This window comes from Physella acuta, unplaced genomic scaffold, assembly GCF_028476545.2.
Source record: "Physella acuta isolate Inbredline_101_S28 unplaced genomic scaffold, ASM2847654v3 ptg000575l, whole genome shotgun sequence".
In the NCBI taxonomy this organism is placed as follows: Eukaryota; Metazoa; Mollusca; class Gastropoda; family Physidae; genus Physella; species Physella acuta.
In genome coordinates, this window is record NW_026732094.1 from 122,973 (window position 1) to 139,168 (window position 16,196).

The 16,196-nt window shown below is 32.9% G+C and overlaps 1 protein-coding gene across 20 annotated transcripts in view; it reads right to left on the minus strand.

Annotated features, from left to right (window-relative positions):
* LOC131946920 (calcium/calmodulin-dependent protein kinase type II delta chain) overlaps positions 1-16,196 on the minus strand; it is a 121,839-nt gene that overhangs the window by 37,707 nt on the left and 67,936 nt on the right. For 9 of the 20 annotated variants that reach the window (XM_059307949.1, XM_059307950.1, XM_059307944.1 and 6 more), the window contains 8 exons: positions 11,929-12,001; positions 7,480-7,582; positions 6,597-6,680; positions 5,786-5,880; positions 5,379-5,501; positions 5,088-5,171; positions 4,098-4,140; positions 1,887-1,925 (listed from right to left, as the gene is read on the minus strand). In XM_059307949.1, the coding sequence (XP_059163932.1) occupies positions 1,887-1,925; positions 4,098-4,140; positions 5,088-5,171; positions 5,379-5,501; positions 5,786-5,880; positions 6,597-6,680; positions 7,480-7,582; positions 11,929-12,001 (644 nt within the window). Of the gene's footprint in view, positions 1-1,886; positions 1,926-4,097; positions 4,141-5,087; positions 5,172-5,378; positions 5,502-5,785; positions 5,881-6,596; positions 6,681-7,479; positions 7,583-11,928; positions 12,002-15,395; positions 15,469-16,196 lie in introns of all 20 variants that reach the window. The other 11 variants (XM_059307955.1, XM_059307957.1, XM_059307956.1 and 8 more) reach the window with 3 other exon arrangements.

The window sequence follows — 16,196 nt, forward strand, 5'->3', positions numbered from 1 at the left end:
TTACCAAATACATTAATACCCTGGCATAACTCTTAATACCAACATAATCATTTTAAAATATTACAATAATTAACAGAATAACAATTAGTATTATTTAAAGGTCATATTCTGCTCAACTGAAATAGGCTAAAACTTGAAATTTAAAAAAATCAACCACATCATACGACATATCTGCTTGTATGTAAAGAAGTCTATCAGCCAAATTTACCCAAAGATGTATTTCTATAAAAGTATCTCTATGTAATATTTTAAAAACTCTTTAAAAATTTCTTGCCATGTAAGAGCTTACCAAGATTAGATCAAGCAATGCATTTGACATTATTTGTGTTAATTGGAAACCTTATGTTATGCATGGTGCTGATTATTGCAGGTTATATGAATTCACTACTAGGGTATAGTTGTGGATAGAAGCAAATATTACAGAAAAAGAATTGTTAATTTAATTTATAATGATTTGTGTGTTATGAGAAGCAACTTATTTTTTTAAAAGCGAAGGTAATTTTTAAAAATGGAAAATTCATTTAATATCAAATTAAATTACAAAAAATGAAAAAGAAAAGAGATAAAATTGTCAAATTAAGTCTAATTCATGTAAAAAAAAAATTACATTAAAATTTTATTTATAGAAGAAAAATAGATCAGCATACTCAAGTGACATTTTAAAAAATTTATTAAATTGAAATCATAATTTTGAAAATTATATTTTATAAAACAGCGTGCTTCACTTGAGCATTTAATGATATAAAATTAATGATAAATAAGAAAGCAGAAAATTGTCGAAACAACAAAAAAATATTCAAGGCGTCTAGGACCCCCTTCACTTACCCTTGTTGACTGCACACAGTGGCGAAACAGATACAGCCACAGGAGCAAGTGGAATAAGAAAGAGAAAAGACAGGGCAGAGATGTTAGCTCACATGTTGCTATTTAATCACCGTTATGGTAAGTACAAGCTTCTCAGCTGACAACTTACATCCATCCAGATGCCATAATGTAATACCAAAACATACATATTATGAACATAACAACATATACGTTACTATTAAACTCACAACAAATTATGTACAACTAATACTCTACAGTTCAAGCAAAACTATGGCCACATATTATTTCACAGTTGGATATGAAAGCACATTAGAGTGTTGCAAGAGTGCAGGCTAGTAACAACCTCCATGTTGGTGACCTAAAAAACTGCCATACAAATTAAAAACTAGAAATGGCCATAGCTGGAGACTAAACAATGTGATGACAATAAGAATAACTCCTCTTAGACTACATTCAAAAATTTCTAATAAATTGTAGCAATTTTTTAAAAAATCTCATTATCTTTAGTTTCAAATGTAAATACAATCCAATATTTATAAATAAATAAAATATTTAAAAAATATTTTCAGTTTTCACTTTCTAATTGAAATAAGAGGAGATATGTACACAATAACTTGCTCTGGGCTAACACAAATAAAAGAAAATTTAATTTAAGGGTTACATTTTGGGAAATATACTTTCCTACAGCTTTGTTTAATATTTTCTTTACAAAAAAAAAATGATTAAAAAATTGGTACAGATCTCTGAAATTCTTAAAAGAATACCAAGAATGGAACCCTCACACATTGAATCACATCTTGAACATAACAAATATACTCCCATGAATTCAAACAAGTTTTTGGCTTAAAACAAACATGTTGACATGTCCTATGCATTTCCATTTGAAATTCCTTTTTTTTTAAAATATGAACGTTTTTTTTTTATATAAGAAATCATTTTCCAAACATGTTTACTAACACCAATACCTAGATTTTTCCAATAAAGGAGAATTAACAAAAAAGGAAGGACCCAATGAAATGATCCATGGGAGATGATTTCTTTTCTTTTTTTTTATATCTCACCTATTTTGTTGAGGCTGGATCCATTACTATTTGAGAATCCTAGTTAAAATATTTTTTGTAGTAAGTAATTTAAAAGTAAACCACAAACAATTTTTTTTATTAGAAATGGAATTGCAGTTTTGTTTTCTGCATATGAATTTAGAATCTAAATCATCAAACTAAAAAAAAAAATCAAATGAAAAGTTTTAACACCAAAATAATAATCTACATTGAATCCACCCATCAAACAGTGCATTTGATGTCCACGAAAATTAATAAACTCCTTAAATTGAGAAATTATATCATTAATAAAAAAATTAATTTTCTACTAAGGAGAAAGTTATAAACTATGTTTAAATATAACCATTTGTATTAGAAGGAAACTACTATAGTAGAACCTACTAAAACATACAGATTACAACATGAATAAATAATTGAGAAATGCCAAACCAAGTTGTAAATGCTATTAGAATCAACATTTTCCGGTAAAATGGAGAGTTTTATAGTTAAATTAATATCATTATCTACTTTAATAATCTCAAATTATAAGAATTTAATCGCGTTTTTTAAAAAGTAGACTAACAAGGCCAAGTTCAATAACCTAGTGATTTTTTTTAAAAAAAACATGAATTGTCTCTTGCAAAAATTATGTATTCGGAGGATATCCCAATAGAAACATTTCAACACATGTTAGACTAAACTACTGGTCAGGCTCTGTAGAATCATTCATCATGACTAACTACAAAGTAAATTTTCTAAAGAAAAAGCATTGTTCAGGCATTATGCAACTAAAAAATTATCACTTAATAAAATAAAAAATTTTAATCAACAAAAAATATTCATAAACTTCAAAATTATAAAATTATTGAAAGTTTAAATGTTTAGATGCAAAATCTTTCATATCTACATTAATGTTTAAACTCTGTTTTTTTTTCACAGCAGTTAGCTTGGTATCGTCTATTTAAAACAGATTCTGATTATATTCGACTGTATCTAACAATATTTTAAATTATTATTTTTATTTTATGTTATAAATTAATTACAATTGTAAAGTATATTTCCCATTGCTTTTTGTATTTAGATATAACAAAAACAACTCAAAGTGAAAAATGTATATATACTTGAAGAAAAAAAAGAAAAAATCAGATAAACTAAGTTCAGACTAATTTGTCAAATGTCAGCTATTGTTTTGAAATTATGCTCTTCAACAGCACTATTTTGTAATAATCAATAACACAGTAATTTGTTTTCTCAAGGAATAACAAATACATTTTAATATGAGGAATTATTAGACGGAGAAATATTTTATACAAAAGTATATATATATATGTATATATACATAAGTATTGTGTATTGAGCTACAGTAAATATTTCCTGGCAATGTTTAAACAGATCTCAAAAATGCGAAAGCACAACAACTGTTATGTGTGCGCAGCTGGACAAGCTCCGTGGGGTAACACCACATTGAGGACAGTTGTTGTCAGGACAAACTGATATCCATCCAAAAACCTCTCTCTGTTTACTTATAATCAAAGCCCAGCAGATCACACAAGATACTGAAGGAACCATTATGAATAGGAAAATAAAACAGCACCACTGAAGCTGCAGTGTGTGGTGCAAATGCAACGCCATATGTCACACCAGAGATATTTTGTTGTTACAGGAAGAAGAAAAAATATGTGTGTAGTTATAAGGGTACATTACTCTGCAGAATCCACTTACACCTGTAACTTACCATAACCCCTTATAGCTAAGAGTGTAAAATGTGTTATTTGATTATCAATTTTGACTTTGACAATCAGCCCCTCTCGTTATTTTAAGATTTATAAATATTTTTTTCACGATATAGATTTTTAAAAAATAATACACTACTTTCAAATGTTACACGTAAAGAATAAAAACTATCACGGTGCCTGTAATAAATCAAATACATAAAACCAATTGCAACATAAATGCATCAAATAAATACACAAATAACAAAATCAAACCAAATCTCTCATCTCAAAAAACAAAGCCAAGTTAAAATTTTCAAAACACAAAAAGAAAAATTATTATAGTAAAATTTGGAAAAGAAAAAATAAAACACCTAAAAGTTGAACACTTTGTACAATTGAAAGATCCTACCTAAATGTAATGCACTAGATATAATTACTTTTAAAATGATAAAGACAACATGTTCACATATGACAGATTTACTCTTGATTATGAAAAAAAAAGAACTTTAGTACTTACTTGAGAAATTTCTTGTAGCAAGCATTGTTGTCAATATTGCTCCCTAAAAAAATAAAATACTGCTGTATTTTTTGCTTAACTCAAAATGTTGGTTTTTGTATTTTGAACAGCTATGACTTAGCAATAACTATTCAAAATAGCAATGAGGTTAACAAATGTTTACATGAAAAGAAAATACAGGAGTAATCTTAATTTCAGTTGTTAAATATTTAGCACAAAATCTATCACTTATAGGTAAATTGTGGCTTTTGTTTTAATAGCTTCACTATAAATAGAAGACATGATATAGTTAGGTCAGAGATAAAATACATAATATTTTACTGGAAAGAGACTGAAGGCAGAGGTTCGTGTAGGCTTAATTCTTTATATATCTTTTGGTGTTACTTATATTAATTTTTAAAATTTTGGACCATTGAATATTTTATAATAAATAGTTATTTCAGGTTATTTTTTGCTGTATTTTTTATTTTATTTTTGCAAACAAAGCTGTTTCTGTTTGCTCCTAGTGCTTTACTTTTTCCCCTGAATTCTAGTTTTTTAAATTTATTTCCCAAGGGGGAAGATATTTTTATATCAAAAGGTGCATCACTAATTTTAGGCACTAAGCACAAAATTATAAAAGTAATTTCTTCCATAAAGGTTAAAATTTCTTTCATAAAGGTTAAGTAATTTCTTTCATAAAGGTTTGACACAAATTTAAAATTGGGTTATATATATGTAAATTTCAAAGAAAGGGTGGTAACTGCTTAAAATAAATTTTACTTCCAACAAAAATAATTTCTCTAAAAAATTGAGTTACTTCCCCTATATGGGTAGTCGGAAAGACGATTTAATTTTTGTATGGCAATATTATGAGATTTAGATTCAAATTGAGAAAAAGAGCAAATAATTTTATATTTTCTTTTGCATTCAGTTTATTACTGAACCTATGGCAACTGTAATAAATAACTTTATTTATTCAGAGTAAACGTTTTGTAAATATTCACTTACCTTGAGTTTTCTTCTTGCATTGAACTTCTTCAAGCAATCTACTGTTTCCTGCCTGTGAACAACAGACGCAACACGCTCTCTCTGCTGTAAGAAACAAAAGAAGTTAAGTAACATAATAATTTATCAATCCATAGCTAATCACTTAATTATTTTTAAAATTGGAAATTTTGCTACAGTTACTTTTTAACTAGATTTATTTGTTTTTGAGAAGTTTATTATTTTTTAACTGCAAACACTTATATAATTTTTGCATGTTTTTGGACTAAAAAAAGTTTTGGAGCAAAAACGTACACATATCCAGGGGTGTTTGAGAGCCTCTGAAGCATTGATTCTCTTGGCAGGGTTGACAGTCAACATACTGTTGATCAGGTTTTTGGCCTCGGGAGTTACTGTGTCCCATTCCGGAGACGGGTACTGAGGGGAAAAAACAGGATGTTAATGTTAAAAGATTGGGGAGGAAAAATCTAGAGAAAGCAAACATTGTTCTAAACATACAAGATTGTAGTTAAACATCTAAAGGATCAACAAAATAATTGAAGATCCATTTCTATGGCCCATCTTGATCTGATTAAGTTTTAAAAATTTGATAAAAAGTGTATTAATTTTTTTTCTAAAATTTAAACTATATTTACATTTAGATTTACAAGAATAAAAATGAAGATTTAACAACAAATAATGAAAAATGTAAGAAGACTCACATCATATGCCCCTGCTTTGATCTGTGCATACAATCTATGTTGGTCTTCATCCCAAAAGGGGGGATAACCAACCAGCAGAATGTACAACACAACCCCTAAAAGTAGAAGAGAATAAATGTTGAGTATAAGTTAGATTAAAATAATACATTCATTGTTTAAACAAAAACCTCTATACACTCGACCAGGTAAAAAGGAATAACTTTGTTTCCATCAAGTGTCAATGAATTTATTAAAGCAGGGGTCTCCAAACTATGGCACGCGGGCCGGATGCGGCCCGCGTAGTCCTCTCATCCGGCCCGCGGAGATCTTTTTGTCCAAGGAAAAATCGTTTGTTAGTGATGGCTGAGGAACTTTGCCCAGAAAAATCAAAGACATGTCTGGAAGAAATTACCCCCGAACTGTAATTTGATAGTTAATGCGGCCCTCGGACTGAAAAGTTTGGAGACCCCTGTAATAAAGATATCTCAGGTTTTTTTCAAAATTAAGAAACACTTTTGAAATAAATGTTCTTAAATGTGGACTTAATGTATAAATAGATATCGCTTAAACTGCAATAACATAAAGATAGGGAGAGATATATGTAAAATGCATCCTCATATTTTAAAGCTAACATGGTTAACATTTGTAGTATGCCCAGCTCTGATGGGTATCTAATTCATGTTAGGGAAACTAAGGCATAGTGCTGACCACACCCCTAGTATGCCAAATAAATTAAAACAAATGAACTCTCCTTCATCTGTCCCATGTGTCTTGGGCACGAATGGTAAAAGATGATGGTGGTCAACAGCTAAAACAAAAAAATCTAATTTACCACAAGCCCAGATGTCTACAGGTTTCCCATAGGGATCTTTCCGTAGCACCTCGGGTGAAAGATATCCAGGTGTACCAGCAAAACCTGCACAATTAAAGAAAAAAAATTATTGACAGAAATCTTTTTGTTAAATAATTTTCAGTTAATGCATTGATGATATTTATGTTCCTCCATATTTTAATAAAAATTGTATCTACTATCTAATTAACAATTAAAAATCCCCAAAGATAATTTCAGTATTCATAACTTGTTTTATAAGGCTAAATGAAATTTTTTCTAAATATTTCTAAAACATTACATTCATTTTTAAAGCTACCACTGACATTTTCCACATTATCAACTACCCTAAGTATTAAAAGTAAAAATTGAATTGAAAATGAATGCCAAAGGAAAATAATCTCGTATTTTCTATTACTCATATTTAATTTTTTATATTCTACATTTTATTAAATTAGCGGAACAATCTTCAACAAAATTTTGGAACAAGATGTGATTTTGTGTAACAATAGAATTTGGTGAGAAAGTAGCCATGTCTGAATAGTAAAACAAATTGCCTTATGGTTATCTAGTTGCCTCCCTTATAACAAAGATAAATATAGATGTAAAGTGAATCAATAGTAAGGATAGTTTATTTTCACTTTAGTTTTACTTAAATTTTATATCATAATTTAACCAAATTTTTAAAATAACAAATACTGACATATTAACAATAACATGGTTGTAGGTTGAATCTACATGCCTAGCTATTTTTCATACTAAAATAGGGACAGCATTAGGATGTAAAAACCTATATTACAGTGCTGGAGCGTATATAACATTTTATGAGCCTATCGTCTGGATACATAGTGATTAAAATTTTGGAAGGGTCAAGTTATAAACCTACCAAACCATGCTTGCTGCTCTCCCTGTACTTCGATAGCTAATCCAAAATCTGCTAACTTCACTGCCGCGCCCTTGGCTTTGCTTGCTAAAAGGAGGTTCTCCGGCTGTGAATGTAAGTAAACTCTTTAGAAAACATCAAAGCTATTTTTAGCAAAGCTACTCATTTAATTAAAAACTTAGATAAATTTTAAAAAACGTACTCACTAATTAAATACACATTTAATTTAATTTTGAGTTTAACGGGAGACTTTAAAAGACGAGCAGAAAGTCATAATTTCATTAAGTAATTAAAAGACATAAAATTTTGTAGTTGAGGTTGATTTTGTAAACACATGTTAAATTATAAATGGTTGAATACATAACTCTAACTAAAGATGCACTAAAACTATAAACATTTAATTTGGGCATGCTGTTAGACTGGTAAATATGCAGGCACTAAGCATGGCATGCTTCAAGCATCATTTTATATATACAAATAAATCTGTGTGAGTGTGTGTGTACGTGTATATATATATATATATATATATATATATATATATATATATATATATATATATATATATATATATATAAACTTATCAATGTTGTATGGTCTTTTTAGCCCATAACACTTGTAACAAATACAATGGTGTTTAAAGTTTAAAGAAGATCCTGAAGTGGTATGTAAGGGAGAAGTATTTTTGTGTGAATAAACATCTACAAGTATATTATACAAAACACCACACAATTCAGCAGTTGAATGCACCCAATCCGTACATAAAATTCACCACACAAAAAAACAACGTATTTCCTTTTTTTCGTATTTTTTTAGACCTGTCGAGATGGAGGGACAGTGAAGGTGGGGAAACAGGTTTGAATCAAGCAGACCACAGCCCTTACTAGTTCTGTAAACAGAATGTTCCAGCATTCATTATCTATCGATTTTTACATCACACCATTATATAAGTTGACAGATGATTTATAGAAAACTTTTTTATTCAAAGACATTGACTAGTTTGGTCTCCACAGCAGTAATTAATTATTTTTTTTTACATTGCCTAAAAAGTGTAGGAGAAAATATCTTCAAAGGATCGTTTTGTTTAGCTAACTATCCGATATGTCATTTGTCATGATCACCACGAGTAATGAATTCTCTCCCCGCTAGCTGCGGTTTGTTTTCACGCAAGTTTGCTCCAATCAACATCCGAGGCATATGGCGAGTCAAAGATCACCAACATGACGAGGGAAGAATGTGTCAGCAAATTATGAAGAACGATGGGAAAACGTCACTGGCCTGCGTGTTTATGGAGGCTTTTTATTATTTACTTTCTGTAAAATTACTGGCTCATTTAATTGCTAATTAATAGCGTTTATCATTTGGAAACGATGCATGAAAGCGACACGGACAAATTGGAGGTATTGAATACAACTAGGCATATTATAAACTATCGATTAATCTAAATCAATAATCCTTGCAGGCTGTGGGATAAAATACGAATGTTTTATTCATTCGAACATTAAAACCGTGTTGTATCCAAACATAAAGGTCAGCACCCAAGTGGTATTTTACTGACGTTTTTTTTTTAATGTGTTTACGATTTACTCGCTAAGCCCGAGAGAACACGCGCGCGCATAATTTAAACTACACATTCGGTGATGAACATTGTTTCATGTTTCATAATTAATTTTAAAACGCGGACGAACATCGGAGTCGAAATATTGATTCATCTTAATTTAAGCATAGAAATATCATGCAAGGGACGCAAAGAAACAATGTAACAGATCGAATTGCACAACCTAGCCTGCGGAGAAACAATGTTGAACAACCTCCGGACGAAGTAGGAACGGAAATGCCTGCCATTGCCTCGTGTAACGAGGAACACGAGAGCTGGCGCTCATCGATAGCGCCTGTATTTTGTGTAACAAAAATGCTACTTTTTTCATTGAGAATTGTAACAAAAATGATACTTTTATCATTGAGAATTGTAACAAAAATGCTACTTTTATCATTCAGTATTGTAAGGATGCTTATAATCGTGATTAGAAACCCGAAGCAACCTGTTGACCCCAAGTTTGAGACATTTGGACATAACACTTTGTTGTTGGCGGCTTATCAAATGGACTTGTAAAATTAGCCTAATGATAATGATCAAGTATAATGATCAGGAAAAAAAATTGTAATGCATACATAAAATAAAAATAATGTAACAACGATAGTTAGATAGGTCATTGAAATAGTAATCGTTATGATAATGGGTGAAAATGGATACTATAAAAAAAATACGTGTGAAATTAATCCATAATTTTGTTGTTTACTTTCCAATATTTTTTATGGCCTTTACACATTTTGTTTTATGAAAGTCCGCAAGAACAATAAAATCTATATTCTGCGAATGTTCGTGTATTTTTGCGTGACAGCCGCTGAATGCGGGGAGAGTGTTTGTGGGGTATTAATAATTGATTGACCGGAACCTGACATCGATACTGACACTACTGAAAAATGGGTTACATTTCTTCTCAAAAGCTGGGTTACATTTCTTTTCGTGAACAGGACTGGTGGAACAGAAAGATTTTACTGCAAACACCCAAACGAGAAGCTGTTAAGCTCCGAATAATAGGGACTAGAAGAAAACTTGCACCCCACTCAAACGATCCTCGCACTTCAACCCGCACTTTTTTTCCTAATTTTCCATTGCCGACACCTTTCTAACAGAAAAACACTGGCAACTAAAGAACGTTATTATTTCCGTATTTTATTTCCACGCGCGACGTTGTGTTCAGATCGGATTGTACCAAAAATAAACGTTATCGAACATACGAGGCAACTGCCTCCGCCCTCCCTCCCATATGTCGCTTTTGCGCCCTCGAAACTTGCTCGTTTTTTTTTTCCTTAACCCGTTCCTTCAATTATTTCTCGCTTGCTCTATACTCTGAAAATGGCTTTCTGTTTGAAAACGAAAAAATACGCTGTATTTTTCCCGTTTCCAGACTTTACTAAGTTTAGACCTTCTGGCTTCCAACTTCAATGAGTGAGTGTTTAAATTTAGGAGTAAAATAAACCTACGAAACTATGACGGGAACACACTAAATTACAGTTAATCAGTCGACCTAGAAGTCGTCAGTCGACCTTGAGGTTGTCAGTCGACCTTGAGGTTGTCAGTCGACCCAAAGGTCAATTAATTTAAAAAGTAAAGATCCCTTTCCAAACCTGACGGTCTATGGGGCAAGGGAATTATAGTTCCGGGTTTCTTGGACCTCAGCATATGAAGGGATAGTGTGGTCAGCACTATGGCCAGCCCATTAATGTACGTTAACAAAAAAAAAAGGTTCCTTTTTTACTCTGGTCTGCACGAAGCCAAAGCTTTATTTTGCTTTTAATCGCGACAGCCCATCTATAAAGCAAAAACCATTCTAAAGTGAACAACGACGGTCTTGTACTAGACACAGCTAAAACTTCATTCCGTACAGACATAAATTTCAAAGTTCGTCCCACGTCTTCTTTGCCCACTAATCCTCTAGGGTCACTTATCTTTAAACAATAGATTATTCCCCTCGTCTTTGATGGCATTTGCCCGTGGATTAACTTCCCCTGACGCGAGGAAGGCTCAAGAACAGTAACTCACGCTAGTCATCTGTGTGTACCACTGAATGCGGATCAAACTTGGAATACTGTGTTTCTATGTGTCTTTTTTAAATTAAAAACAAGATTTTTTTACAACAGCGGGGATAAATTTATCCCAACAAAGATGTCTCAAATTACAATTATCCTTCGTTAAAGCTAGCGCCATTCTTCAAAGGTTGAAGTAGAATATTTTATTTTTTTAAAAATGTTATCTAAGTCTATATAAAAAAAATGATGGAAAGGTGTTTTTTTTTTCAACCACTTCCGTGTTGACAATTCATTCACATATTCATTTCGCCCAACACCTATTTTTTTTTAAAGTAACACCACGTTGAAATAACGTATACAATTATAATCATAATACAGTAAGTTTTAGTGCTGTAATTGTTTCGTAATCATGCATTGATTTATAAAGCAAGACCAAGGAAGTACTCTACAGACAAACCATGCATTCCTAAAAGCGCAAAAAAAAAAATAATAATATATTAATACAAACGTAATTATTGCCAAGCATTTTGTGAAGACAAACTTTACGAGCTGGGAGAGAACAGTTATGCTGGGTTTTTTTTAATACAACTGTAAACGACAATTTTTGTGTGGTGGTTGTCATTATATATATATATATATATATATATATATATATATATATATATATATATATATATATATATATATATACATTTATATATATATATATATATATACATTTATATATATATATGTATGTATGTATGTATGTATACATGTGTGTATGCATATATGTGTGTGTATATCAAAGAGGAACGTAGTGAAGACATAGAAAACAATGTTTCTCCTCTCTCCCTCTGTGATCATCTGCCGTGTACGTACCTTCAGATCGCGGTGCACGATTCCATGTTGGTGGCAATAGTTAACACTCTCTAATATCTGCTGCATGCAGTGACTGAAAAATAGCAGACATAGAGCGGTTGAACAAAAAAAGCGGCTAAGGCACAGAGTGTTGTTGTTTTTTTAACAGGCACGGTACAGTCTGGTTACTGTGACAACGTTTATGACGAGTTGGGGAGTCGCTTTGCTAATGAAAAGCTTTTAAAGGTTTAGACACGAGCGCATTGGCGAGGGTGGTTTACTTTTTGAGCAACATCAACAAAAGAGAATGAATGATTGTTTTTATAAAAGCCTGTTCTCAATAAAGACCTTATATATGAATGCGATGAACAACTTTAGTTTACAAAGGTGTGTCTAAATATATAAAAGCACCTTTACACAAAAAATGATAAAGATTTTTAAAAACCTAGTGGTAAACATATACTTTTTCTTCACAAGAGATCTAGTTTTAAGAAATGTTCAACTTAAACTTTTTTGAGTAAATTCCTGTAAGGGGGACCTAGATTAGAGGCTAGACATTTGAATTTTAAGTCGAACTATCAACGTGTGTGCTAGTGAGGACTGAAAAAGAAAGTCCTAATTTAGTTATTGAGTTCGGATTGTATTGAACAACTCAATCCAGAGTCCTTTGTTGAAGAGGAAACCGTTGAAAAGTCTGAAGAAGCCGGCAGAGGAATTTATACGTGGTATACATTGTGACATGGGGCAGTGAAGTCATTTTGGATTAACCTAATTTGCTTTGTTTTTTTTTATTCATTTTTGTATCTTTACTTCAAAGATGAGATTAAATCAGCTTTGTTACACTTTACAAATGTATAAAATGGCTGGGTGTTCTTGGTTGACTTGCTTCACATAATGTATAGCACTGTTGTTATATTGGGAATGATTTGTCAAATCACATATACAAACTTTCTTATGTGTGTTTTGTGTTTTTAGATCAATCAGTGGTGTGAAGTGGCAATGTTATGTGATGCCACAAACTATTTTCGACCGGTTTCAGTGAATGGTTACATCACAAAACCCGAAGCCTACGTGACCACGTATTACTCGAGAAATATACCCCTCAGCTGTGTGCTCGGCGAATTAGCAAGAGCTTAGGCGGCTCGCGATAGGCAAACATTTAGTAATGACACCCCATTGATCCGGCATACCGGTTTAATTGTATCTAACGAGAGACCGTGTTTGCCGGTAGTTTTCTGAAACATTTAACCGGGTGCGGCACCACAGTGTGTGCTCTCAAAGGATGAAAACATTTTACATGAAAACTTGTTTCCATTCGTTTTGTTTTTTAATCTCACCAACTAGGAGTCCATTCAATGAATGTAGAGAGACGTGTCTTAAATAGTTTATTTTCACCTTCTACTAGAATACCTTTCTCGTTTAATGTTTTCTACAACTGTAATTTGTACTCGTCTGTCTGCATTTTTATTTATTTTAAAATAGAGGGGAGTTAAACAGTTAAAGTCGCCAAATTTTGAAAACGCCAACACGGGTTACCCTCCCTTTTAGTACGAGTGCCACGAGACTACACGAGGTTCTCGTTAATTTTAAGTAGCACGTGCCTGGGACTGCCCCCCTCGCTCACCGCTAACACCTAGTTAACACCTGCGCCGGGGCCATGACACCTCCATACCCCCACAACATTGTTGCAGACACATCCCTCTAGGAATGTTGCGTACGCGGCACACTTCAGCACAGACTGATACAAAGCCGGGTAGCAGTAAAAAATCGAACTGCACTCCGCCGACGTTAGCGCGATAGCCTCAAACCAGAACGCGATAATGGCGGCATTAACTATGATCACACTTTTAGAACTACTGACGTGAGATTTCACCAACTTCGTTGTCCTGCGCGAGTTATTTTAAGGACGGAGAGAAGGAAAAAAAAAACACCTTATAACAAGCGCACATAACCGTCTCCCGACGCTTCAAGTTATTTCCCTTCACAAAAAAAAATCGAACTTTGTCACATTCTCGTCGAGTCGTTGTAAAACTGGCCAGGACTGGATTATTAAAAACTGACAGAAAGGATAATCCGTGCCAAAAACAGCAGACGGAAAAGTTTAATTTCAATGTCCCGAGTCAAATTACAATCGACAAGGGATAATTGGCGCCTACAATTTTCGTCTATTATTAAGCCAGTTTTCTTGATTTAATGGCTCTCTCTTCATTATTTCCAGCCATTACAAGCAGGAAAAGAGATAAACAACGTGGGACAAATTAAAAGAACTAAAAAAAGTGTATGTAGGCTAATTAATAATAAAGATTTACAAGTATGAAGATTTTTTTTCACGTTTCTATTATTTTATATCTGAGACAAGAATAGAACGTTGTGTGTAAGTGGACTTCGCAGAAAAAAACGAACTTAAACAGCTAGATTTCGGTATTACTAAAACAGGGACCACTTTGGTTATTTCAAACTTTACACACCTAATTTTATAAAACAAACTAGTGCTATCAAATGTAAAACGATAATTTACAGGTGTATAATTCAAACGGCTATTATTTGCTTGGACTCAAAACGGATGCTAGCAATTGCATACTACAAAATATTCTACTAATAATGTGCATGCCGAATTGGGATTAAACTGTTCCTTCTTTTTATGAGACTTTATGACACATATATGGGCGTATCCAATACATAACATTATGTATTTTATTACATCGCAATGCTTACGCACTCTGTTGCGTAATCGAGTTTTCTAATTTCAATGTGTAAATGGAAAAGTAGACAGACGTACGCAGTAGATATGGCGGCTGTTTTTTAAACGGTGTACTTGATCTACAATACTTAACATTTCGCATTTTATTACATCGCAATACTTCAGTGTACTCTATTACGTAATCGAGTTATCTAATTTCAATGTACAATGGACGTTACAAATGGAAATGTATACGAACGTACGCTATAGATATAGCGGCTCTATGTTAGACTATCTACTTTACAATTTTCGGACTTTTTTAATTGTACCTGGCTTAAGTAAGTTGTTAGTTGGTGTTACAACATTTACTTGATACATGTATTTGTGAACACAAGCAAAAGTTGGCTAGTATGCTGGTTGCGATTATTTTGATTAATCATGAATTACAACTCAGTAAGTTAACAACATCAAGATAGACTTGCAGCCCAGCCCGTATCATGTTAAGTCTACAATAGTAATGAAATAGTAATGAAAGAAAAAAAAACAGATCAGCCAACGTTGATGAAGATGCAGTCATGACAGTGTAAATAAGAAGCGTAGCCGGGTTTTTATACTGCTACAAACTGGATGAAAAATATCTAAACAAAAACAGCCGCGGGCTAAACAAGTTGTACCAAGCAATGCCTCGTTGGGTACGAAAACAAAAACAAAACAAAGTTACCCCCCACATCACATAACTAGATGCGTGTGGGGGTTTAGGGGGGGGGGGGGAGTAGTTATAACATTGACCTCTTGACCTCCAACAGACCTTCATATCCCTGTGGATGATGTTATGCTGGTGGCAACTATTTATGCCTTCGAGCACCTGTTGAATGCAGCGGCTGAGAGCCGTAGGATGGAGAGAGAGAGAAAATATGCAAGGTAACAGTTGAATTAGCGGATCAATGTCTGGCTATATTTTCCTTCAATTTGCTAGGCCACCATTGGCTAAGTACATCCCAACCAACGTAGCCACTATTTCGAGTAATGAAACAATATAATTTTTTTTGCTTTCGAACTGGATGGGGGTCATCCATTTATGACGTCCACACACACGGGGGGGGGGGGGGGTGTTGTCCGAAAAAAAGACTTTTGCGGACGCGTAAGGACTTTTATAAGGGAAATATGTGGATTTTTGTGGATGGGGGGGGGGGGGAAAGGTCCAAAATCCAAAAAAAATTGTGGACGTCATAAATGGATGACCCCATACTCCCCTCTAGAAATACATATTCACAGTATTCTAAGTTACATAATACATAATATGCATATTAAAATTATATTACAATAACTCCTTTCATTCTAAAATGTTTGAGAGCCATCAATCCAAATACTGATATTAAACTTGGTGGCTAGCGGGCTAATCGCAAAAGGTTTTATATGTGCCAATTATAAATACGAGAAATTTTAGAGTTATCCTCCCACTTCTTCTCAAGACCTCTAATCCGGCCCCATCTATAAAGGGAACTAACCCTTCTTTTCGTGCCAACCAATAAATCAAAGGGAATATTGTGACTTTGGCTGGCCACACAAGTTTCTTTTTCCTACTGATTAGTTCGGGGGTAGTCTTGTT